Source organism: Capra hircus, chromosome 2, assembly GCF_001704415.2.
Source record: "Capra hircus breed San Clemente chromosome 2, ASM170441v1, whole genome shotgun sequence".
Taxonomy (NCBI): Eukaryota; Metazoa; Chordata; class Mammalia; order Artiodactyla; family Bovidae; genus Capra; species Capra hircus.
In genome coordinates this window covers 37,502,328-37,522,918 of record NC_030809.1, presented here as the reverse complement: position 1 = coordinate 37,522,918, position 20,591 = coordinate 37,502,328, and the positions used below count along the sequence as shown (strand labels likewise).

General features: G+C 37.3%; 1 protein-coding gene across 1 annotated transcript in view; it reads left to right on the top strand.

Annotated features, from left to right (window-relative positions):
* Positions 1–20,591, top strand: part of CPS1 (carbamoyl-phosphate synthase 1) — a 140,290-nt gene that overhangs the window by 11,934 nt on the left and 107,765 nt on the right. Inside the window, exons 2-4 of the mRNA XM_005676491.3 lie at positions 14,452–14,561; positions 17,461–17,605; positions 18,335–18,424. Of these exons, the coding sequence (XP_005676548.2) occupies positions 14,452–14,561; positions 17,461–17,605; positions 18,335–18,424 (345 nt within the window). The remainder of the gene's footprint in view (positions 1–14,451; positions 14,562–17,460; positions 17,606–18,334; positions 18,425–20,591) is intronic.

The window sequence follows — 20,591 nt, the reverse complement described above, 5'->3', positions numbered from 1 at the left end:
GGAGGTGGGAGGGGGGTTCATGTTTGGGAACGCATGTAAGAATTAAAGATTTAAAAAAAAAAGAAAAAAAAATAAATAAAATCTTTATGAACTATTGAAAAAAAAATAAAATAAATCAGTTCAGTTCAAAAAAAAATAAAAAAATAAAAAAAATAAAAAAAAAAATACTGGTTTGCAATAAAACTCAATTTTAAGGGAAAATTAAAAATCCAAAGAGTGAGACATTTAGAGAAAATGTCAAGTCTATCTGCAGTGTTACATTCTTTAGAAAAATTTTTGGGGCACACCATGCATCATGCAGGATCTCACCCAAGACCAGGGATTGAAACTGCCTCCCCTGCAGTGGGAGTGCAGAGTTTTAACCACTCAGGGAGGTTCCAGTATCACATTCTTGAAATGTCACATAATAGTAACATCCATTGCAGATAAGCCAACCAGTAGAGAATTTATTGGAATTTCTATTTACATGCAATCTCCCTTACAAATATGCGTTTTAAGAAAAAATCAATTAAAATTTAGAATCCTCAGATTTTATAAGTACTAGAAAGCACAATACGGAGAAGGCAATGGCACCCCACTCCAGTACTCTTGCCTAGGAAATCCCATGGTCAGAGGAGCCTGGTAGGCTGCAGTCCATGGGGTCACTAAGAGTCGGACACGACTGAGCGACTTCACTTTCACTTTTCCTTTCATGCATTGGAGAAGGAAATGGCAACCCACTCCAGTGTTCTTGCCTGGAGAATCCCAGGGACGGGGGAGCCTCGTGGGCTGCCGTCTATGGGGTCGCACAGAGTCGGACACGACTGAGGCGACTTAGCAGCAGAAAGCACAATATACAAAGATTGCCCAGTTTGTTAAAAATGCCTATTTCTAAAATAATATAAGAATAGGGCTCATATAGTTATGTAATCCATTTTAATGTAGAGAAAGATAAAATTACGAAATGAAAGATTAAAAATGGAGCAAGTACATGTTGTTCAGTCGCTCAATCATGTCCGACTCTTTGAGACCCCATGGGTTGCAGCACACAGTCCTGTTCTTCACCTTCTCCCAGTTTGCTCAAACTCATGTCCATTGAGTTGGAGATGCCATCCAACCATCTTCATCTTCTGTCATCCCCTTCTCTTCCTGCCTTCAATCTTTCCCAGTGTCAGGGTCTTTTTCAGATCTTCTTTACATCAGGTGGCCAAAGTATTGAAGCTTCAACTTCAACATCAGTCCTTCCAGTGAATATTCAGAGTTGATTTCCTTTCCTTTCCAGTCAAACCAGGATTGACTGGTTTAATCTCCTTGCTGTCCAAGGGATTCTCAAGAGTCTTCTCCAGCACCAAGTTTGAAAGCATCAGTTCTTCAATGCTCAGCCTTTTTTATGGTCCAACTCTTACATCCATACATGACTACTGGAAAAACCATACCTTTGACTATACGGACCTTTTTCAACAAAGTGATGTAACTGCTTTTTAATACGCTGTGTAGGTTTGTCAAAAGTTTTCTTCCAAGGATCAAGGGTCTTTTAGTTTCATGGCTGCAGTCACCATCTGCATTGATTTTGGAGCCCAAGAATATAAAGTCTGTCATTGTTTCCCATCTATTTGTCATGAAGTGATGGGACCGGATGCCATGATCTTAGTTTCTTGAATGTTGAGTTTTTAAAAATTTTTTTATCTATTTCTTTTTCTTTTTTTTTTATTGGAGGCTAATTACTTTACAATATTGTATTGATTTTGCCATACCTCAACATGAATCCGCCATGGGTGTACACGTGTTCCCCATCCTGAACCCCCCTCCCACTTCCCTACCTGTACCATTCCTCTGGGTCATCCCAGTGCAACAGCCCCAAGCATCCTGTATCCTGCATCAAACTTAGACTGGCGATTCATTTCTTATATGATATTATACATGTTTCAATGCCGTTCTCCAAAATCATCCCACCCTCTCCCTCTCCCTCAGAGTCCAAAAGTCCACTCTACACATCTGTGTCTCTTTTGCTGTCTTGCATACAGGGTTATCATTACCATCTTTCTAAATTCCATATATATGTGTTAGTATACTGTATCAGTGTTTTTCTTTCTGGCTTACTTCACTCTGTATAATAGGCTCCAGTTTCATCCACCTCATTAGAACTGATTCAGATGTATTCTTTTTAATGGCTGAGTAATATTCCATTGTGTATATGTACCACAGCTTTCTTATCCATTCACCTGCTGATGGACATCTAGGTTGCTTCCATGTTCTGGCTATTATAAACAGTGCTGCGATGAACATTGGGGTACATGTGTCTCTTTCAATTCTGGTTTCCTCGGTGTGTATGCCCAGAAGTGGGATTGCTGGGTCATAAGTCAGTTCTATTTGCAATTTTTAAAGGAATCTCCACACTGTTCTCCATAGTGGTTGTACTAGTTTGCATTCCTACCAACAATGTAAGAGTGTTCCCTTTTCTCCACACCCTCTCCAGCATTTATTGCTTGTAGACTTTCGGATCGCAGCCATTCTGACTGGGGTCAAATGGTACCTCACTGTGGTTTTGATTTGCATTTCTCTGATAATGAGTGATGTTGAGCATCTTTTCATGTGTTTGTTAGCCATCTGTATGTCTTCTTTGAAGAAATTTCTATTTAGTTCTTTGGTCCATTTTTTGATTGGGTCATTTATTTTTCTGGAATTGAGCTACATAAGTTGCTTGTATATTTTTGAGATTAGTTGTTTGTCAGTTGCTTCATTTGCTGTTATTTTCTCCCATTCAGAAGGCTGTCTTTTCACCTTGCTTATAGTTTCCTTTGTTGTGCAGAAGCTTTTAATTTTAATTAGGTCCCATTTGTTTATTTTTGTTTTTATTTCCAGTATTCTGGGAGGTGGATCATAGAGGATCCTGCTGTGATTTATGTCGGAGAGTGTTTTGCCTATGTTCTCCTCTAGGAGTTTTATAGTTTCTGATCTTACATTTAGATCTTTAATCCATTTTGAGTTTATTTTTGTGTTTGGTGAATGTTGAGTTTTAAGCCAACTTTTTCACTTTCCTCTTTCACCTTCATCAAGAAGCTGTTTAGTTCCTCTTCGATTTCTGCCACTAGGGTGGTGTCATCTTCATATCTGAGGTTATTGATAATTCTCCCCACAGTCTTGATTCCAGCTTGTGTGTCCTCCAGTCCAGCGGTTCTCATGATGTACTCTGCATAAAAGTTAAATAAGCAGGGTGACGATATACAGCCTTGACGCACTCCTTTTCCTATTCAGAACCAGTCTGCTGTTCCATGTCCAGTTCTAACTGTTGTTTCTTGACCTGCATATATGTTTCTCAGGAGGCAGGTTAGGTGGTCTGGTATTCCCATCTCTTTCAGAATTTTCCACAGTTTGTTGTGATCCACACAGTCAAAGGCTTTAGTGTAGTCAATGAAGCAGAAGTAGATGTTTTCCTTGAATTCCCTTGCTTTTTTGATAATCCTGTGGACGTTGGCAATTTGATCTCTGGTTCTTCTACTTTTTCTAAATCCAGCTTGTACATCTGACATTTCTTGCTCCACATACTGTTGAAGCCTACGTTGAAGGGTTTTCAGCATTACCTTGCTAGCATGTGAAATGAGTGCAATTGTGTGGTAGCTTGAATACCCTTTGGCATAGTCCATGGGGTCACAAAGAGCCGGACATGACTGAGTGCCTTTCAGTTCAGGAAAGTCAAGGTAGCCCTCTGCAACTGAGGTAGATCCTGCAGGAAGGTAGACCCTGGTGACCATCCACTGACCTCACTCCTTGCAGCAGAGTAGCAGGTCTTTCCTGGAGGAGGACTGAGAGAAGCATCTCCACGCTTATATTACCTGTGGTCCTAACAGTCTTGAGAGCTTGAGAATTCAAGGGCCTGGAATCAATGTAAAGAGCTCTCAAAATCTGCTTATTCGCTTCAGATTATAGGGTGTAATTAATGAACTGACATTTCACTCTAATGACTTACAGACTTATAGATAGGTAACTCTGGGTTGATCTGGTTATGTTGTGGCTTATCCACGGCAGTTTTGAATTAAAATTCTTATAAGTAAATTTAACTAAAGCTTATGATTGAATTGCCTTTTTATTCTCATTTTATCAGATAAATGAAACCATGCAGTATTTGTCCTTCTGTGGCTGGCTTATTTCACTTAACATAATATCCTCAAGAGTCATTTCTATTGTCATAATGGTGGAATTTCCTTCCTTTTTAATGGCTGAGTAATATATCATAGTTCATGTATGTGACATTTTCTTTACCCATTCATCTTAGACGTTTAGGTTGTTTCCATATCTTGGCTATTGTGATGAACATTGGAGTGCTGATATCTTTTTGAGGTCCTGATTTCAATTCTTGGATAAATATCCAGAAGTAGGATCACTGGATCAAATATTTCCAGTTTTAATCTTTTTGAGGAAACTATGTACTATTTTCCATAGTGGCTGTACTATTTTGCATTTTCACCACTAGTGGAATTATTTTTAATTAGAACAATGATTATTTAAGTAACTTTATATTCCAGATGTGATTTGAGCTTTATTCCCAAGAAATATTAGGAAAAAGATGCCAAAGGGAGAGAAACTGTAACTCTAATATCTTCCTGCTACACTTAATGTCTTTGGGTTTGAAAGATTTGTAAGACTAACCACTACTAGAAAAATATTGAATTAGAAAACTATGTTTTAGAAATGAGTTCAACCAAAAATAAAACAATTAAATTTAATTTTAAAATGTGGTTATAAGTAAATTTATACCAAATATAAAGTGAAAAAAAATGAATGTTTAATATTTTAAGTATGAAAAGAAATAATAGGGGTGATACATGTAAGTTAAGAGAGTATATACTTTTATTGTTTCATGTTGTAACCTTTCCTCTTTCACTGAGTTAGCTATTTAATAATTTAGCTGCAGTCTACTAAATAATTACTAGATTTTCTGACTGAAGTAATTTTAGTGTGAATAAAGTTTAATCATGATGTAATGGTTTTATCAAAAGGAATTGCTGTACCCGCTTACATCTCTATTGGTAAACTATGGAAGAAAAAATACTGTTGAAGCAGGTAATCTGTATTCCCTTAACTAGTTTCCCAGGAAGTAAATCATATAGAATTAAATACAGCTAAAAATTGCTCATTGCTTCTCACATTTGTGAGTAAAGCCTAAGAGGAATAGTTAAAATACAACTGCTGCTAAGTCGCTTCAGTCGTGTCCGACTCTGTGTGACCCCATAGACGGCAGCACACCAGGCTCCCCCGTCCCTGGGATTCTCCAGGCAAGAACACTGGAGTGGGTTGCTATTTCCTTCTCCAATGCCTGAAAGTGAAAAGTGAAAGGGAAGTCGCTCAGTCATGTCCAACTCTTTGCGACCCCATGGACCACAGCCTACCAGGCTCCTCTGTCCATGGGATTTTCCAGGCAAGAGTACTGGAGTGGGGTGCCATCACCTTCTCCGATATAAAATACAACTGGAGCATAGCAAAAATGCAATTTGCAAGCCAGTTATGTCTCAGAGAAACAGAAGAATTATGCAGCATCTTTGCTACCTGATAGCCGTTCATGCATACATTCATTCAACCAGTCATTATCTGCTAGGTCAGTTCAGTTCAGTCGCTCAGTTGTGTCTGACTCTTTGCGACCCCATGAATCGCAGCACGCCAGGCCTCCCTGTCCATCACCAACTCCCGGAGTTCACTCAAACTCATGTCCATTGAGTCGGTGATGCCATCCAGCCATCTCATCCTCTGTCATCCCCTTCTCCTCCTGCCCCCAATCCCTCCCAGCATCAGAGTTTTTTCCAATAAGTCTACTCTTTGCATGAGGTGGCCAAAGTATTAGAGTTTCAGCTTTAGCATCAGTCCTTCCAAAGAACACCCAAGACTGATCTCCTTTAGGATGGACTGGTTGGATCTCCTTGCAGTCCAAGGGACTCTCTTTGTTAGGTATTTACAATAAATAGGAATCTAGCAGAGATAATTAATCACGCCTCCTCCTTAACCTCTAAATTTAGGAGCAGTTGAGAAACAAAACAGAGTGTCCGAAGACATAGAGATCTGAATATCAGCTTGATAACTATTAAAGCTATTTGGAAAACTGGGCCTAGATCTGTAACCAGATGGACTTCTTAGCGCCTGCATTCCCTGAAACGAATGTATTTGCTCACAGTTGCAAATTTCCCACATTGGTGTGCAACTGTAAATAGGTTTCTTTGAAAAAATTATTGAGAAGATTTGAACCAGTCTTGCTCAATTCCATTTTCCAAAGTCACCAATCACACCTGTTACTCTCCCTTGTGGACCTGGGGTTAAATGATTCCAAAGTCCCTGAAAATTTAACATCACTGGCCATGGTATGAATTCATAGAGGTGCAAAATGGCCTCCCCGATCACCTACTGTGTGCCAGATGCTGTGTTATATGTCAGTGATACTGTGTTTGACACTTGAAAAGGCAGGGTCTCTCTGCTTGATGCTGTCTGGTGTTGACCGTAATCTTACTGGAGAAATTAGTCATATACTTGGGTATAGGGCAGTAAAATTTAAGTGCCAAATTTCACTTAGCTTGTGTGTGTGCTCAGTCGCTACAGTCGTATCCAGCTCTCTGCAACTTTATGGACGGTAGCCCACCAGGTTCCTCTGTCCATGGGATTCTTCAGGCAAAAATACTGGAGTGGGTTGCCATGTCCTCCTCCAGGGGATCTTCCTGGCTCAGGGATTGAACCTGAATCTCCTGCGTATCCTGCTTTGCAGGAAGATTCTTTAACTACTGAGATACCTGGGAAGCCCCGTTTTTACTTAACCTTTACTTTAAAAGTGACAAGTCCTTCAATGCCTGTTTAGTTAATGTTCAAAGATGATTAGCTTTAGTTTCTAGCAGGAGGTAGAATTTGGCTATGTGGAAGGAAGAGAGGATATGTGGCAGGAATGAGGGTAAGTACCTGGGCCTTCAGGAGTCATTATGCCCATTGGTCTTCAAGGTTGGCTTCTTAGAGAAGTCTCCAAGAAGTCTCCAAGAGATCTGCAGAGTTGGCTTTTAGTATGGAACAACTGATCAAATCGAAACCCAAACTAAGCAAACAAACATACAAACAAAACCCCCAAATGAGTAAAATCCTTATTTTAACAGGCAGGGTGTGGAAGGGAAGGAGAAAGCCAGATAATGAAAGGTGAAAGAGATGATCAAAACTGTTCTCTCCAGCCCAACCCCATTTATACCCCTTCTTCCCTTACACCAGAGCACAATTTCAAACAGTTCCTAATGGATAGGGCTGCTTAGGGAGGGAATAATAGGGACATGGAACAGGAAGTGATTTAGTCTATGAATTTTATTTATTTTTATTCATGCATCTGCTCTTCTCACTGCTTTTCTTCAGAACTATGTCCTCTTTATACTTAAAATAATTCCTCTGTAGTTGGATGAAAAATTATATTCTACTCATATGTGGAAATGTCTTTTTAAGCTGGTTTACAATTTAGATTAAGAGTATGTAAGCAGATTTAGGTAATAGTTATTTAGGGAATAGTAATAGATTATACATATATAGTATAATTATTTTATCTTTCAAAATCTATGATCTGAGCATTTGCCAAGCTATTGAAAGAAGATTTCTAGATAGAAGCTTAATGTTTCTGCTGCCCCTTGTCATAAAGTTCTTATTATTATCTTTAATGGACTATGAATATTTGGGTTGATAAACAACTTTGAGTCAAGGATTGATTTACATTTGATTAACTAAAGCAGTTTAAATATCTCTTAACTTCTAAGTCAAAAATTAGTACCAGTAGAACCTGAAACTTCATTATATTTCAGTATTTTATGTCAAACTGGTTAAGTCAATATGAATAAAAGATAACATCAATGACATCTAACTAGTTCTTTGACTCTGAAGCACTTAAATCTAAAATCAGATAATGAATTAAAAGTTAATTTTTTCTAATTGACTATGATCTTGAGAGTTGAAGAATATTCTTATGATTTCATATGCACTTAAATAGTGATGAAGAATTAGACTATAATGAAAATGAGTACCCAATTAAAATTAAGCCACTAAGTGGATCCTGTCATATGTGGAATTTAATTTACAAGGAGGTTTTATTGAGAAAAGTTATTGGAATTTTACTAAGAGACTCAGAGGAGAAAATGTGAAAAGAAGAGCTGCAGGACATATTAAAAGAATTGAGGCTGTTTATTCTGAATCAGGGAAAAAAGTAAAGTGAAAGGAAAAAAAAAAACAACCCAAAGTAGTCATCTGACAATAATGTTTATATACATATTCATATTTTGGAAAGAGAAAAGTTGTTCTTTGTGTCTAGTGAAAGCAAACTGATCAAAATCCTCAATTCTACTAAGAAGGAGTCAGATTAAACTCACTTTAGAATTTATTGTCTGCTTTATTGCCCTGTAGTGATCAGCCTAGAGAGAAGCAGCAGACTCAAATTTCAAATTGAACTGGGTCAATCTTAGTCCCTGCTAATTCGACCAATTTTGATGATTAAAAAGTTAAGAGATTTCAATGTTCCAAATAACTTTTGATCTCTTTGAATTTGGCTTAGACCTTTCACTTGAATTTGCTATGGCAAAAATATGTGAAAATAATATGGGAAAGATGTTTCTGCAAAATTCATTTGTATAAGCTATTCTAAACCTAGGTAGAATACAGGATTTTCTTTCCATACTCCTATATTTTAGGATACACTGGGTAAGGATAGCATTCTCATTTTTTCTATATCTTCAAAGTGAGAAAGGGACTGAAATAATTTGTCATATAACTCAAGCACTTTAGACTCTTTCATGTGAAATCCCTAGTAAACTGATGTAAATGATCCTTTTGTTTTAAATTACCATAATATTTATTTTAACTCAGCATAAGGTGTATTTGAACACTCACATGCAGCATTCTCAGTATGCATATCCTGGGATAACCATCTTCTAATCTTTCTCCCTCAATGTCAGTCGCATCTCTTTCCCACCATAGCACCTCCAAGTTGACTGCACTTAAGCCAGTGTTGTGAAAAGGCAACTCAAAACAGATATTTGTTATTTCAAAATTTATGCCTAGAACAAACTAAAACTGAATGTATAATCATGCTTTTCAGTATTTTTAAGGTAGTATTTTCTTTAGATAATCACTTAGTGATGCTTTATTCATCCAATAAAATTTAAATGACTGTCTGCTCTGTACCAGGCACTGATGGTCCTGAAGCAGGCACATCAGTGAACAAAACTAACCAAATCCTCTGCCCACATGAGGTTCACTTTCTAGTGGGATAAGACAGATATTTTATATAAGACACTGGATGATAAGTTAGAAGGCAATGAGTGTTGTGAAGAAAGAGTAAACTAAGGAAATAGAGTGCTGAGGGGCATATTGCTATTTATTTCCACTGTTTTTTAGATTCTATTCCCATACAGGTCATTACAGAGCATTTAGTAGAGTTCCCTGTGGTATACCGTAAGTTCTTACTAGTTATCTATTTTATATTTAGTAGTGTATATGTGTTAATCCCAATCTCTCAGTTTATTCCTCACCCCCTTAACACTCTTCTGTAAACACGAATTTGTTTTCTGCATCTGCGACTCTATTTCTGTTTTGTACATAGATTTATTTGTACCACTTTTTTTTAAGATTCCATATATAAGTGATATCATATGATATTCATCTTTATCTGACTTACTTTACTTAGTATGACAATCTCTAGGTCCATCCATGTCACTGTAGATGGCATTATTTTATTCCTTTTTATGACTGAGTAATATTCCATTACATATATGTACTACATCTTCTTTGTCCATTCCTCTACCAATGGACATTTAGGCATATTGCAATTTTAAATAGGTCTTGCCAAGAAGATGAATGACTTCGAGTAAAGACTTGAAGGAATCGTTTAACTTTAGATTCAAAATTTGATGTTTTCTTCTTAAAATTTTAACTTTTATTACTGACTGAAATCATTGGCCTGCAAGAAAATTAAACCAATCAATCCTAAAGAAAATAAACACTGTATATTCATTGGAAGGACTGATGCCAAAGCTGAAGCTTCAACACTTTGGCTGCTTGATGTGGAGTCGACCCATTGGAAAAATACCCTGATGCTGGGAAAGATTGAAGGAAGGAAGACAAGGGGGCAACGGAGGATAATGGTTGAATGGTATCATTAACAGAATAGACATGAGTTTGAACAAACTCTGGGAAATAACGAAGGGCAGGGAAGCCTGGTGTGCTGCAGTCCATGGGGTTGCCATGAGCCAGACATTACTTAGAAACTGAACAACAATAACTGAAATCATGAATGGGAAGGAAAGGGGAAATTGTTTTATTAAAAAGAAACCTCTGAATGGAATGGATGTATTTTTATCTTTGTATTTCCAGGTGTTTTAGAGGTATCCTTTTTGAGGTTTCCTCTATTTTACCATCCTAGCACATATCTGGCCTTTTTACTAGATTCAATGGGAGGGGGACTGAGGACATTTATTCATGTATCTTCAGAGCCCAGCATGGTACTTGGCACATGGTAGGAGCCAAATAATGTGACCTGAAAATCTAAACTGTTTTATTGACATATACATTTTTTATTAAACAGGGACCATGTCATGATAGAGGTCATTTATTTTATAGAATTCATATTTATATAGTTTTTGGTTACTTTTCTTGACATTCTATGAGTGTGTAGACTTTTCTTCATTAAGGTTTACTTTGCAATTTTAGCATTCAAACTACAAAAGTGCTCTGGTAGTAGGCATTTGAATGATCACTTAAGGTTATAGTCTAAATCCTAGACTATGCACCTCTTTCTACTAGGACTGAGGCAACTAAAATATCCTTTGATGGTAACAGTGATTTCTTTCAGACTCATTGGAATGAAAAACATTTGGGGACCTGTTAGCTAGAAGAGGGGATTCCAAATAATAGCTCTTTGTTCAGAGTATCTCCAGTGATTCATAGATAAGTCAGTTGGCACCTATCATTTGAAACTCATCAGAGGCCAATGTAGTTAAGTGGAATATAAAGGATAGTACAGGCAGTAAACAGAAGACTTGTTACAATATAATGTGCAGTGGAAAAGAGACTGGAAGATCAATAAAAGCTGCAAAAAAGAACAAAAAATATAATTAAAGGGGCAAAAAAAGACATACTGAACACAATCTCAGGGACTATTTCAGACAACAGTAAATGTCTCCTCAAATATATCTTTAAAAGACAGAATGTAAAGTAGAAAATAGTCCCATGGAGAGAAGAAGAGAAATACCAAATAGAATTGTAGGAATAGGCTAACAAGAGTCAGATTGCTTATGCTAATTTTTACCTTTCTTTAAAATAATTAGATGGTGTCAGGTAGATCAGGGAATCTGAAATTCTTATATGAGAAGAGGATCAGTTCAGATCAGTCACTCAGTCATGTCCGACTCTGTGACCCCATGGACTGCAGCATGCCAGGCTTCCCTGTCCATCACCAACTCATGGAGCTTACTCAAACTCATGTCCATAGAGTTGGTGATGCCAACCAACCATCTCATCCTCTGTCATCCCCTTTACCTCCTGCCTTCAATCTTTCCCAGCAACAGGGTCTTTTCCAATGAGTCAGTTCTTCGCATCAGGCGGCCAGAGTATTGGAGTTTCAGCTTCAGCATCAGTCCTTCCAATGAATATTCAGGACTGATGTCCTTTAGGATGGACTGGTTGGATCTCCTTGTAGCCCAAGGGACTCTCAAGAGTCTTCTCCAACACCACAGTTTGAAAGCATCAATTCTTTGGCGCTCAGCTTTCTTTATAGTCCAACTCTCATATCCATACATGACTACTAGAGAAACCATAGCTTTGATTAGATGGACCTTTGTTGGCAGAGAAGAGAATAGAGAAAAGCAAAGGGAAAAATATAAACAGAGGTGTTATTTTAGGCAGGTACAACTGAGTACAGTGGATAAATTGGCATATATAAGACAACTGAAATTTTCAGTTCACATGCCAAGTTTTGCCAACTAAGTACAGTTATTTTAGGTTCTAAGAAAGTTAAATATTATTTTAAAAAATATCAGGAGGTAAATGTTTCCTGACTTACCTCCATTTTATGAAAGCATTTGGCTACACATGACTTCCTCAAGAACAGAAAATAATATTCAGTAGAAATTATTTTTTGACAGTGTATTTCCATGACTTGAAATGAAGGTTTACATCTGCTGAAATACATCAGAGATACCTAGGACATTTTCCCAATAAATTTACCCCTACTGAGAAGCACCACCTTATACATTTGATTAACTTATAATCTTTGGAAATGTACTGAACATGATCACTTTTGCTTCCTAAAATCATCAGCCTCTGTCCTGAATTACAAATAAAGAATGGCTGACAAGTTAAAATGTAAAATAAGAAAATCATATTATGAGAAGTGACATGCAAAGATGATTTCCCAGACAGAAACAGAATTCAGACTGGCTAACCGTGTGTTAAGCCAGTGTCTGTCAGGGAAGTCTTGTTATCATGCATTAATTACATTAATTAATTACATACATTAATTACTTATTGTGCTTTCCTCTGTGCTAATTCCGAAAACTTTTTAGTTTAGTGGCTGAGAAGGTAAATCATGACTATTTAAAGATAAAGTATCAATCTTGAGATCTTGAACACTGGTTCCAAGGTTGTAGATATAAGAAAACTTTGCCTCAATGATTATTTGATAAGTTAGGTGAAGGATAACATACTTTTGGTTAACTCTGCTCTTGGAGTCTCATATACACACTGATACAAACACCTATAAAATGTGCCAGATAGCACTTTGTCCAACTTTCTGAAAGGAACTTGTGTACTTTGCAACTAAAGGAGGCACTGTATTTCTAAAGAGGAGTGTACAACAGAAAAATGATGAGGTTTTACCATCATGCACTTTGTTAAACTAGAAGAACATAGAAACAGAGGTCTAGAAATCATGTATTGTGTTCCTATTGTATACCAAGGTTGGGATATGTGTGTGCATGTGGTAAGACTGGACGTGAGTGGTAGGATAGAAAAAGATTTGACACCATGGGATCCAGAGCTAAAAATGTGAGGAAAGGAAAGGAGAGAATTAGTATATTTCTATCTCTGATGGCTGCATTTCACCCTTATAAGAGAGAAAAGCATTGTGATCGTCTTTACTTACATGATTTCAACTCATGGCCAAATTTGTTTCATTCACATCTCTATTCATTCCCCTACCCCCAACTTCTGATTATTTGAAGAAATCTCAGATATGATATTAGTCTATCCTTAAGTATTTCAGTATATATCTTAAAAAATGAAAATTCTTAAAAATATAATAATGCTATTATCTGTCTTAAAAATTATACTGAATACAATAAAATATCAATTTAGTTTCATATTTCCTCAATTATTGCTGAGATATTTTTGTTTATGGTTTACTTTTAATAACATCAAAATGCTGGGGGCTTCCCTGGTGACTCAGTGGTAAAGAATCCATCTGCCAATGCAAGAGACATGACTTCAATCTCTGGTCTGGGAAGATCCCACATGCTGTGGAGCAACTAAGCCCATGGGCCACAACTATTGAGCCTGGGCTCCAGAGCCTGGGAGCTGCAACTTCTGAGCCTGTGTGCTCTAACTCCAAAGCCTACGTGCCCTAGAGACTGCGCTTTACAACAAGAGACGCCGCCACAGTGAGAGGCCCAGATTAGCTCCTGTGGCTAACTTGTGTCTGAACTCTTTTGAGACCCCATGGACTGCAGCCCACCAGGCTCCTCTGCCCATGGGATTCTCCAGGGAAGAACAAGGGAGTGGGTTGCCATCTTCTAACTTGCATCTCCTGCATTGGCAGGCAGATTCTTTACTACTGAGCTACCAGGGAAGCATCCTGGATATAATTAATTCTACTAAAAAGCAAAATGCGATGTATTTTCAGATGTTCCATAAGTGCTTGCTTTTGCATCAGTATTCATAGAACAATAAAGTCTTAGTTTCTTTATGATCCTAAAGCTCAGGGAAGGGGCAGCACTTGAGGTAAGTTCATCAAACACAAGAGGTCTATGGAATACAGTTTGATAGATAACCTTGAAGATCTCTTTTAGTTCTAAGCCTCAGAATCCTGATGAGCTGTATGGTACAATTCAGTGTTATTTCCCTTAAGTTATACTTGAGCAAAGCTAAGGAATACTAATAGGGAAAAGACAGACACATAGCATTTCAGCTAAATTGAAGTATTTCTGGGTTGTCAATAATTCTACAAGTGGACTGAGGATAGACAAAGTATTGATATGCTTCAGTTCCTCTTTCAAGCAAATCAAAACACCTGCCAGTGAGAAGAGCCATACATTTGAAGAAAAGTGGTCAGTAACAGGATATCAACTTCAAATCTAGAGTATGGTTTCATCAAATATACTGTGCATTTATTTAACACATTTGCATATTGTAATTTTGGATTTTTTTTTCAGCTAGTTGTGCTTTATATTTTGTATTCTGCTAAGATTCACACATCTGTTTCTGTAGGCACAGACAGCACACATTGTCCTGGAAGATGGAACTAAGATGAAAGGGTACTCCTTTGGCCATCCATCCTCTGTTGCTGGTGAAGTGGTTTTTAATACTGGCCTGGCAGGGTGAGTAATGCTTCTCTTCCAGGGCTTTCTTCTTCCTTGATATAGAGGAATAACTGGATGATATGACTCATGGTGGGAAGTTGAAATCACCACATCATCATCACACTACACATTATTCTGAAGTTGCCTTGTGCTTGTACACAGCTTGAACCTTGGACACAAACTCCTCCCTGTGGCTTGTAAATGAAAGAGAATATAGACACTGGTGCTCCCCTGGTAAAAAAGAACAAAATTAATTCTAGAAACATGGGGTAGGTAATCCATGGGAGACCTGGTACATAGATCTGATATTTTCAAAATTTATCAAGTGAGACTGAATTTAGTATTTAAGATCTGCTAGTAGATATACATCAATGAAGGTAAGAGTTGCTACAGAAATTATGCAGCTGCTTTTATCTAGCCAACAAATGTTCATCTGGCAACCAGGAGGCTGAAGTTCTGGTCTCAGTGCTAATGGTAACTGATGTGTGATATTGAGAAAATCACTCAGGCTTTCTAAGTCTTAGTTTTCATATGTAAAGAGTGAGGGAATTGGATCAGCTAGTAATTTATAGCTGGGGATTTAAAAATTATGTCTTAAAAAATTAGGTGGTTTCAAAAAGTTTCCATTAAAGATTCAAAAGACTAAACTGTAAAATAGTTGATGAATTCTTCAGGGAAATTCAGTTAGCCTTACCTTATAAAGACAAAGAGGCATTGGGTTAACTGATATTGAAGATACTGATTGACCAAGCTTCCATTATATCATTAATGTACAATCTTCACTAGACTCTTGCTCCCTGTTTGAAATAAAGAATATTAGATGATTGTTAAAATAGTTCTACTGGTAAGAACATTAAATTACAGAGTATGAAAACTGTTTGCAAAGTTTTGCTTCACCAGGCAATTATTTAAGCCTTTCGACAGCACTAATTACTAGCTGTGTTAATATACCTGCCAACAAACAACTGTTTAATATAGATCAGAATGATGGAGGGCACTAGAGTTTTCTTCTCTGTGATAGATTACGGGTAATAAATCTTGTCACATCACAAAAGTCAAACAGGACCTGATGGATTAATTTGCTTCCAACACTGCAGTTCTCTAAGACAAGCTGTATTTATTCATTTACTGGAGAGAGCATTGTAAGCTTATGTTTAAAGAGAGGAGCCAGTTCTTTTATGGAAAGAAAGAAGAAAGGGAAGTAAAATTAAATTAATTAAAGGGTTTTTTTTTTTCATGTAGAGAAAGGCGTTCATTAATAAGTTTAGTCCACAGATCCTATTTTCCATTGAGAAATGCTGCTTTCCTTCATTGAGTGGCTCACCCAGTAAGGTGGTTAATAATTAAGGGGGTTCTTTTGTTTTTCATCTGCAAGAAATGCATTTATATTGTGTGTAAGCTTTGGTTTTAAAAATTATTAGTTCCTGACAGGTCAGAGCATTTGAGAAATTAGCTGATGGGGGTGTGGGTATGTGTAAATATCACAGCACTTTCATCACTTAAGAGTTTGCTGAGCTGAGAAGCTATTCTGTTGACAGGGGAGTTCTGGGAGGAGTTAGTCTGGGTGGGGGTTAAAGAATTCATGTTGACTACTGCTGGAGCTGAGGTTTTGAAGTTGTCATTCTGTCCCCCTCAGCACCTAAATTCAATTTCAATAGTAATCCACAAGAAAGACTAGGTTTAACTTGCTCTGTGGGAAGTAAAAATGTAGGAGAGTGAAAAAAATCTCATTGCAGTATATTTCAAAATATGGAATAGCTATAGATAGATCCTGAATAAAATTTCATATTATTAAGAATAAACATTTTATATATAATTTTATTTATTATAGAACAAAAACAAGAATACATGTATTTTTATTTTTTCCCTCCTTACACTTTAAAATAAAGCCCTCTGCATTTATTCTTAACTCCATATCCTTACTTTAAAATAGTTACTTGGAATCTTTTAATTTAGAAGACAGAAATGCTTTTGATCAATATTTGTAGCATTGATTTTACTCTATAAAAAACTATCACACATATACTATCAATAATAACTTGATAATTATCAAACATATACCTTTCTATAACTAAAATATTTAAAAATCAAGTATTTAAAAATTTATTAATTTTTTCATAGAAAATAAATCAATATTTTAAATATTCAATACATTTTAACAAACATATATACCAGGCAGCCACCACTGGTGTAATCAGTATGTTCTTCAGTATGCTAAAAGATAAAAAGACTTTTCAATTTTTGACAGTTAATATTTTGGCAAAACTGTCATCCATCAATAGTAAATATCAGTTTGGACTCATTCATATCTGGTACTAGGGGAATCTTTGGGAATTAAAATATCTGCAAACTTTAAATAGAGCAATATTGGGATGGGGGACACGTGCACCCATGACTGATTCATGTCAGCTTATGGCAAAAACCACTACAATACTGTGAAGTAACTAGCCTCCAATTAAAATAAATAGATTAATTTAAAAAATTAATACCTTATGAAGAATTTTTCAAGGTATTAAAAATTTAAGAAAGTGAGGGAATAGGAAATTAAATGAGAATATGCCATAGTACTTAAAAGTCTTTTCATATCAGTAATATCATGGGATACGTTTCCATATTTTACTGCAAAATTTCCCTAAGTTTGGCAAAATCTAGAGACAATCTCCAGTGTTCTTGCCTGGATCATCCCAGGGACGGGAGAGCCTGGTGGGCTGCCGTCTATGGGGTCGCACAGAGTCGGACACGACTGAAGCGACTTAGCAGCCGCAGCAGCAGCAGAGACAAGCTTGTAAGACTTTATTCTCATGTTCTTTAATTCTCAAGGGCCAAATAATTCAGATCATGGATGCAGAATCAGAATAAATTAGATCATGTGTACAAATCAAGAAGTTGTTGGTAATATTTTGGCTTCTTTACTCAGGTACCCGGAAGCTCTTACTGACCCTGCTTACAAGGGGCAGATTCTTACCATGGCCAATCCTATTGTTGGGAATGGTGGAGTCCCTGACACCGCTGCACTGGATGAGCTGGGACTCAGCAAATATTTGGAATCTGATGGGATTAAGGTAGTACCAGTGATGACTATTTAAAAAGTATAGTTGATTTATTTTAAGAATCTAGGCTGGACAAAGTTTCAGCCTCTGTCCTGTAGTAAAAATAATTAAATTTATAGTCTCAATCTCATTCCTTGGTATATGAGAATAAGTTTTATCATGGAACTATTTTGAATTTCATTTCTCAGGGCACTTTGTATTTATTCTTAATGCTGTGGATGAAATGTGGCTTCATTTGGAAAAATGTTGTTTTAAGTTCAGATAACAGCGATGCTACAAGAATTTGTGTTGAATCACTTTTTAAAAGGTTTAAGAATCAAATCTGTATCAGTTATTTATATTTTAAATCTGACTCTCTCTGGGAGATAAATAAAAGATAACTTGTATGCCAGCCTAAAAGTAAAAGTAAATACAATGAAAATTTCCTATTCAATGTAAATTTGGGTAATATCATGGGGATATGAACTATATAAATTATTCAAAAATTTTATAGAGGGTGCTGAGAAAGGAGATCTAGTTTAGCCTCCTGATTTGGCAAACCAGGTAAGACTGTCCGCCACAAGACAATTAAGGTAGTTACTATATATCTTAAAAAATTTTTTAAATCATATTTTGTTCTTTAAGTCTCCAAACTTTTAAGCATTTTGTTGATTGGTAATAAAAAATCTGAGCTGACTCAAGTTACAAGAGTTGGATAGCATTTTGTGATCACTTTAAAAAACTGACTGCCTGTCTTTCTAGGTTGCAGGTTTGCTGGTGCTGAATTATAGTGATGACTACCACCACTGGCTGGCTACCAAGAGTCTAGGACAGTGGCTACGGGAAGAAAAGGTGAGAAATATCCAGCAGCCAGTATCACCGAAGGATGATTGGTGGGGTCCTGGAAAGTTGGGAAGGTGTATGTAATTGCAAAGGGCCAAACAGATGCGATAGATCACGCAGTTTGGGATCCTTTTGTTTCAGAGAGCGCTTCCTTCTGTTACTACAGGCTGAATGTCCAGAATTCATTCTTTAAACAGAGGAACTTATCAGTTCAGTCGATCAGTCATGTCTGACTCTTTGCAACTCCATGGACCGCAGTACACCAGGCTTGCCTGTCTATCACCAACTCCCGGAGCTTAATCAAACTCATGTCCATTGAGTCAGTGATGCCATCCAACCATCTCATCCTCTGTCTTCCCCTTCGCCTCTCATCTTCAGTCTTTCCCAGCATCAGAATCTTTTCCAATGAGTCAGTTCTCACATCAGGTGGCCAAAATATTGGAGTTTCAGCTTCAGCATCAGTCCTTCCAATGAATATTCAGGACTGAGTTCCTTTACGGTGGACTGGTTGGATCCAAGGGACTCTCAAGAGTTTTCTCCAACACCACAGTTCAAAAGCAACAATTCTTCGGCACTCAACTTTCTTTATAGTCCAACTCTCAGACCCATACATGACTACTGGAAAAACCATAGCTTTGACTAGATGGACCTTGACTAAGTAATGACTCTGCTTTTAAATATGCTGTCTACGTTGGTCATAACTTTTCTTCCAAGGAGCAAGCGTTTTTTTTTTTTTTTTTAATTTCATGGCTGCAGTCACCATCTGTAGTGATTTTGGAGCACAAAATAATTAAGTTTGTCACTGTTTCCACTGTTTCCCCATCTATTTGCCATGAAGTGATAGGAACAGATGCCATGATCTTAGCTTTCTGAATGTTGAGTTTTAAGTCAACTTTTTCACTCTCCTCTTTCACTTTCATTAAGAGGCTCTTTGGTTCTTTTTTGTTTTCTGCCATAAGGGTGGTGTCACCTGCATATCTGAGGTTATTGATTCCAGCTTGTTGCTTCATCCAGCCCAGCATTTCTCATGATGTACTCTGCATAGAAGTTAAATAAGCAGGGTGACAATATACATCCTTGACATACTCCTTTCCCTATTTGGAACCATTCTGTTGTTCCATGTCCAGTTCTAACAGTTGCTCCCTGACCTGCATACAGATTTCTCAGGAGGTAGGTCAGGTGGTCTGGTATTCCCATCTCTTTAAGAAGTTTTGCACAGTTTGTTGTGATCCACAATGTCGAAGGCTTTGGTGTAGTAAATAAAGCAGAAGTAGATGTTTTTCTGAAACTCTCTTGCTTTTTCGATGATCCAGTGTATGTTGGCCATTTGATCTCTGGTTGCTCTGCCTTTTCTACATCCAGCTTGAACATCTGGAAGTTCACGGTTCAAGTACTGTTGAAGCCTGGTTTGGAGAATTTTGAGCATTTCTTTGCTGGTGTGTGAGATTATATTTTCAGTTTATCCACTAGGTGGCACTCATACATGCTTGGTGAAAGTGAAAGTCGCTGAGTCGTGTCCATCTCTGTGCGACCCCCATGGACTATATAGTCCAATGAATTCTCGAGGTGAGAATACTGGAGTGGGTAGCTTTTCCCTTCTCCAGGAGATCTTCCTCACTCAGAAATCAAAGCGGGGTCTCCTGCATTGCAGGTGGATTCTTTACCAACTGAGCTACCAGGGAAGCCTTTCTCAATCTGGAAAGGGGTTAGAGAAAATTTTAGAATTCTCTGTAGTCTGGAACAATTTAACTGCTCCCTCCCCTTTTAACCAGATATGTAACTTGTTTTATAGATTCTTGTACCAGTGAGTCATTAACTAGCTGTGTGACTTGCTCTGGTCATGCAATCATACCAGACTTTCTTAATTTTAGTTTTTAATGAAGGTGTACAGATTGCCACCAAGTCTTGGTGGACTTAAAGGTTATGACTCAATGACATAATTGGATATCATCTCATTTGAAGTAATAAATGAAAAAAGTTACTAACTTTACTTTGCATGCTAAGTCGCTTCAGTCATGTCTCACTCTTTGCAACCATTTGGACTGTAGCTCACCAGGCTCCTCTCTCCATGGGATTCTGCAGGCAAGAATACTGGAATGGGTTTCCATCACCTCCTCTAGGGAATCTTTCCCACCCAGGGATCGAACCCACATCTCTTATGCCTCCTGCATTGGCA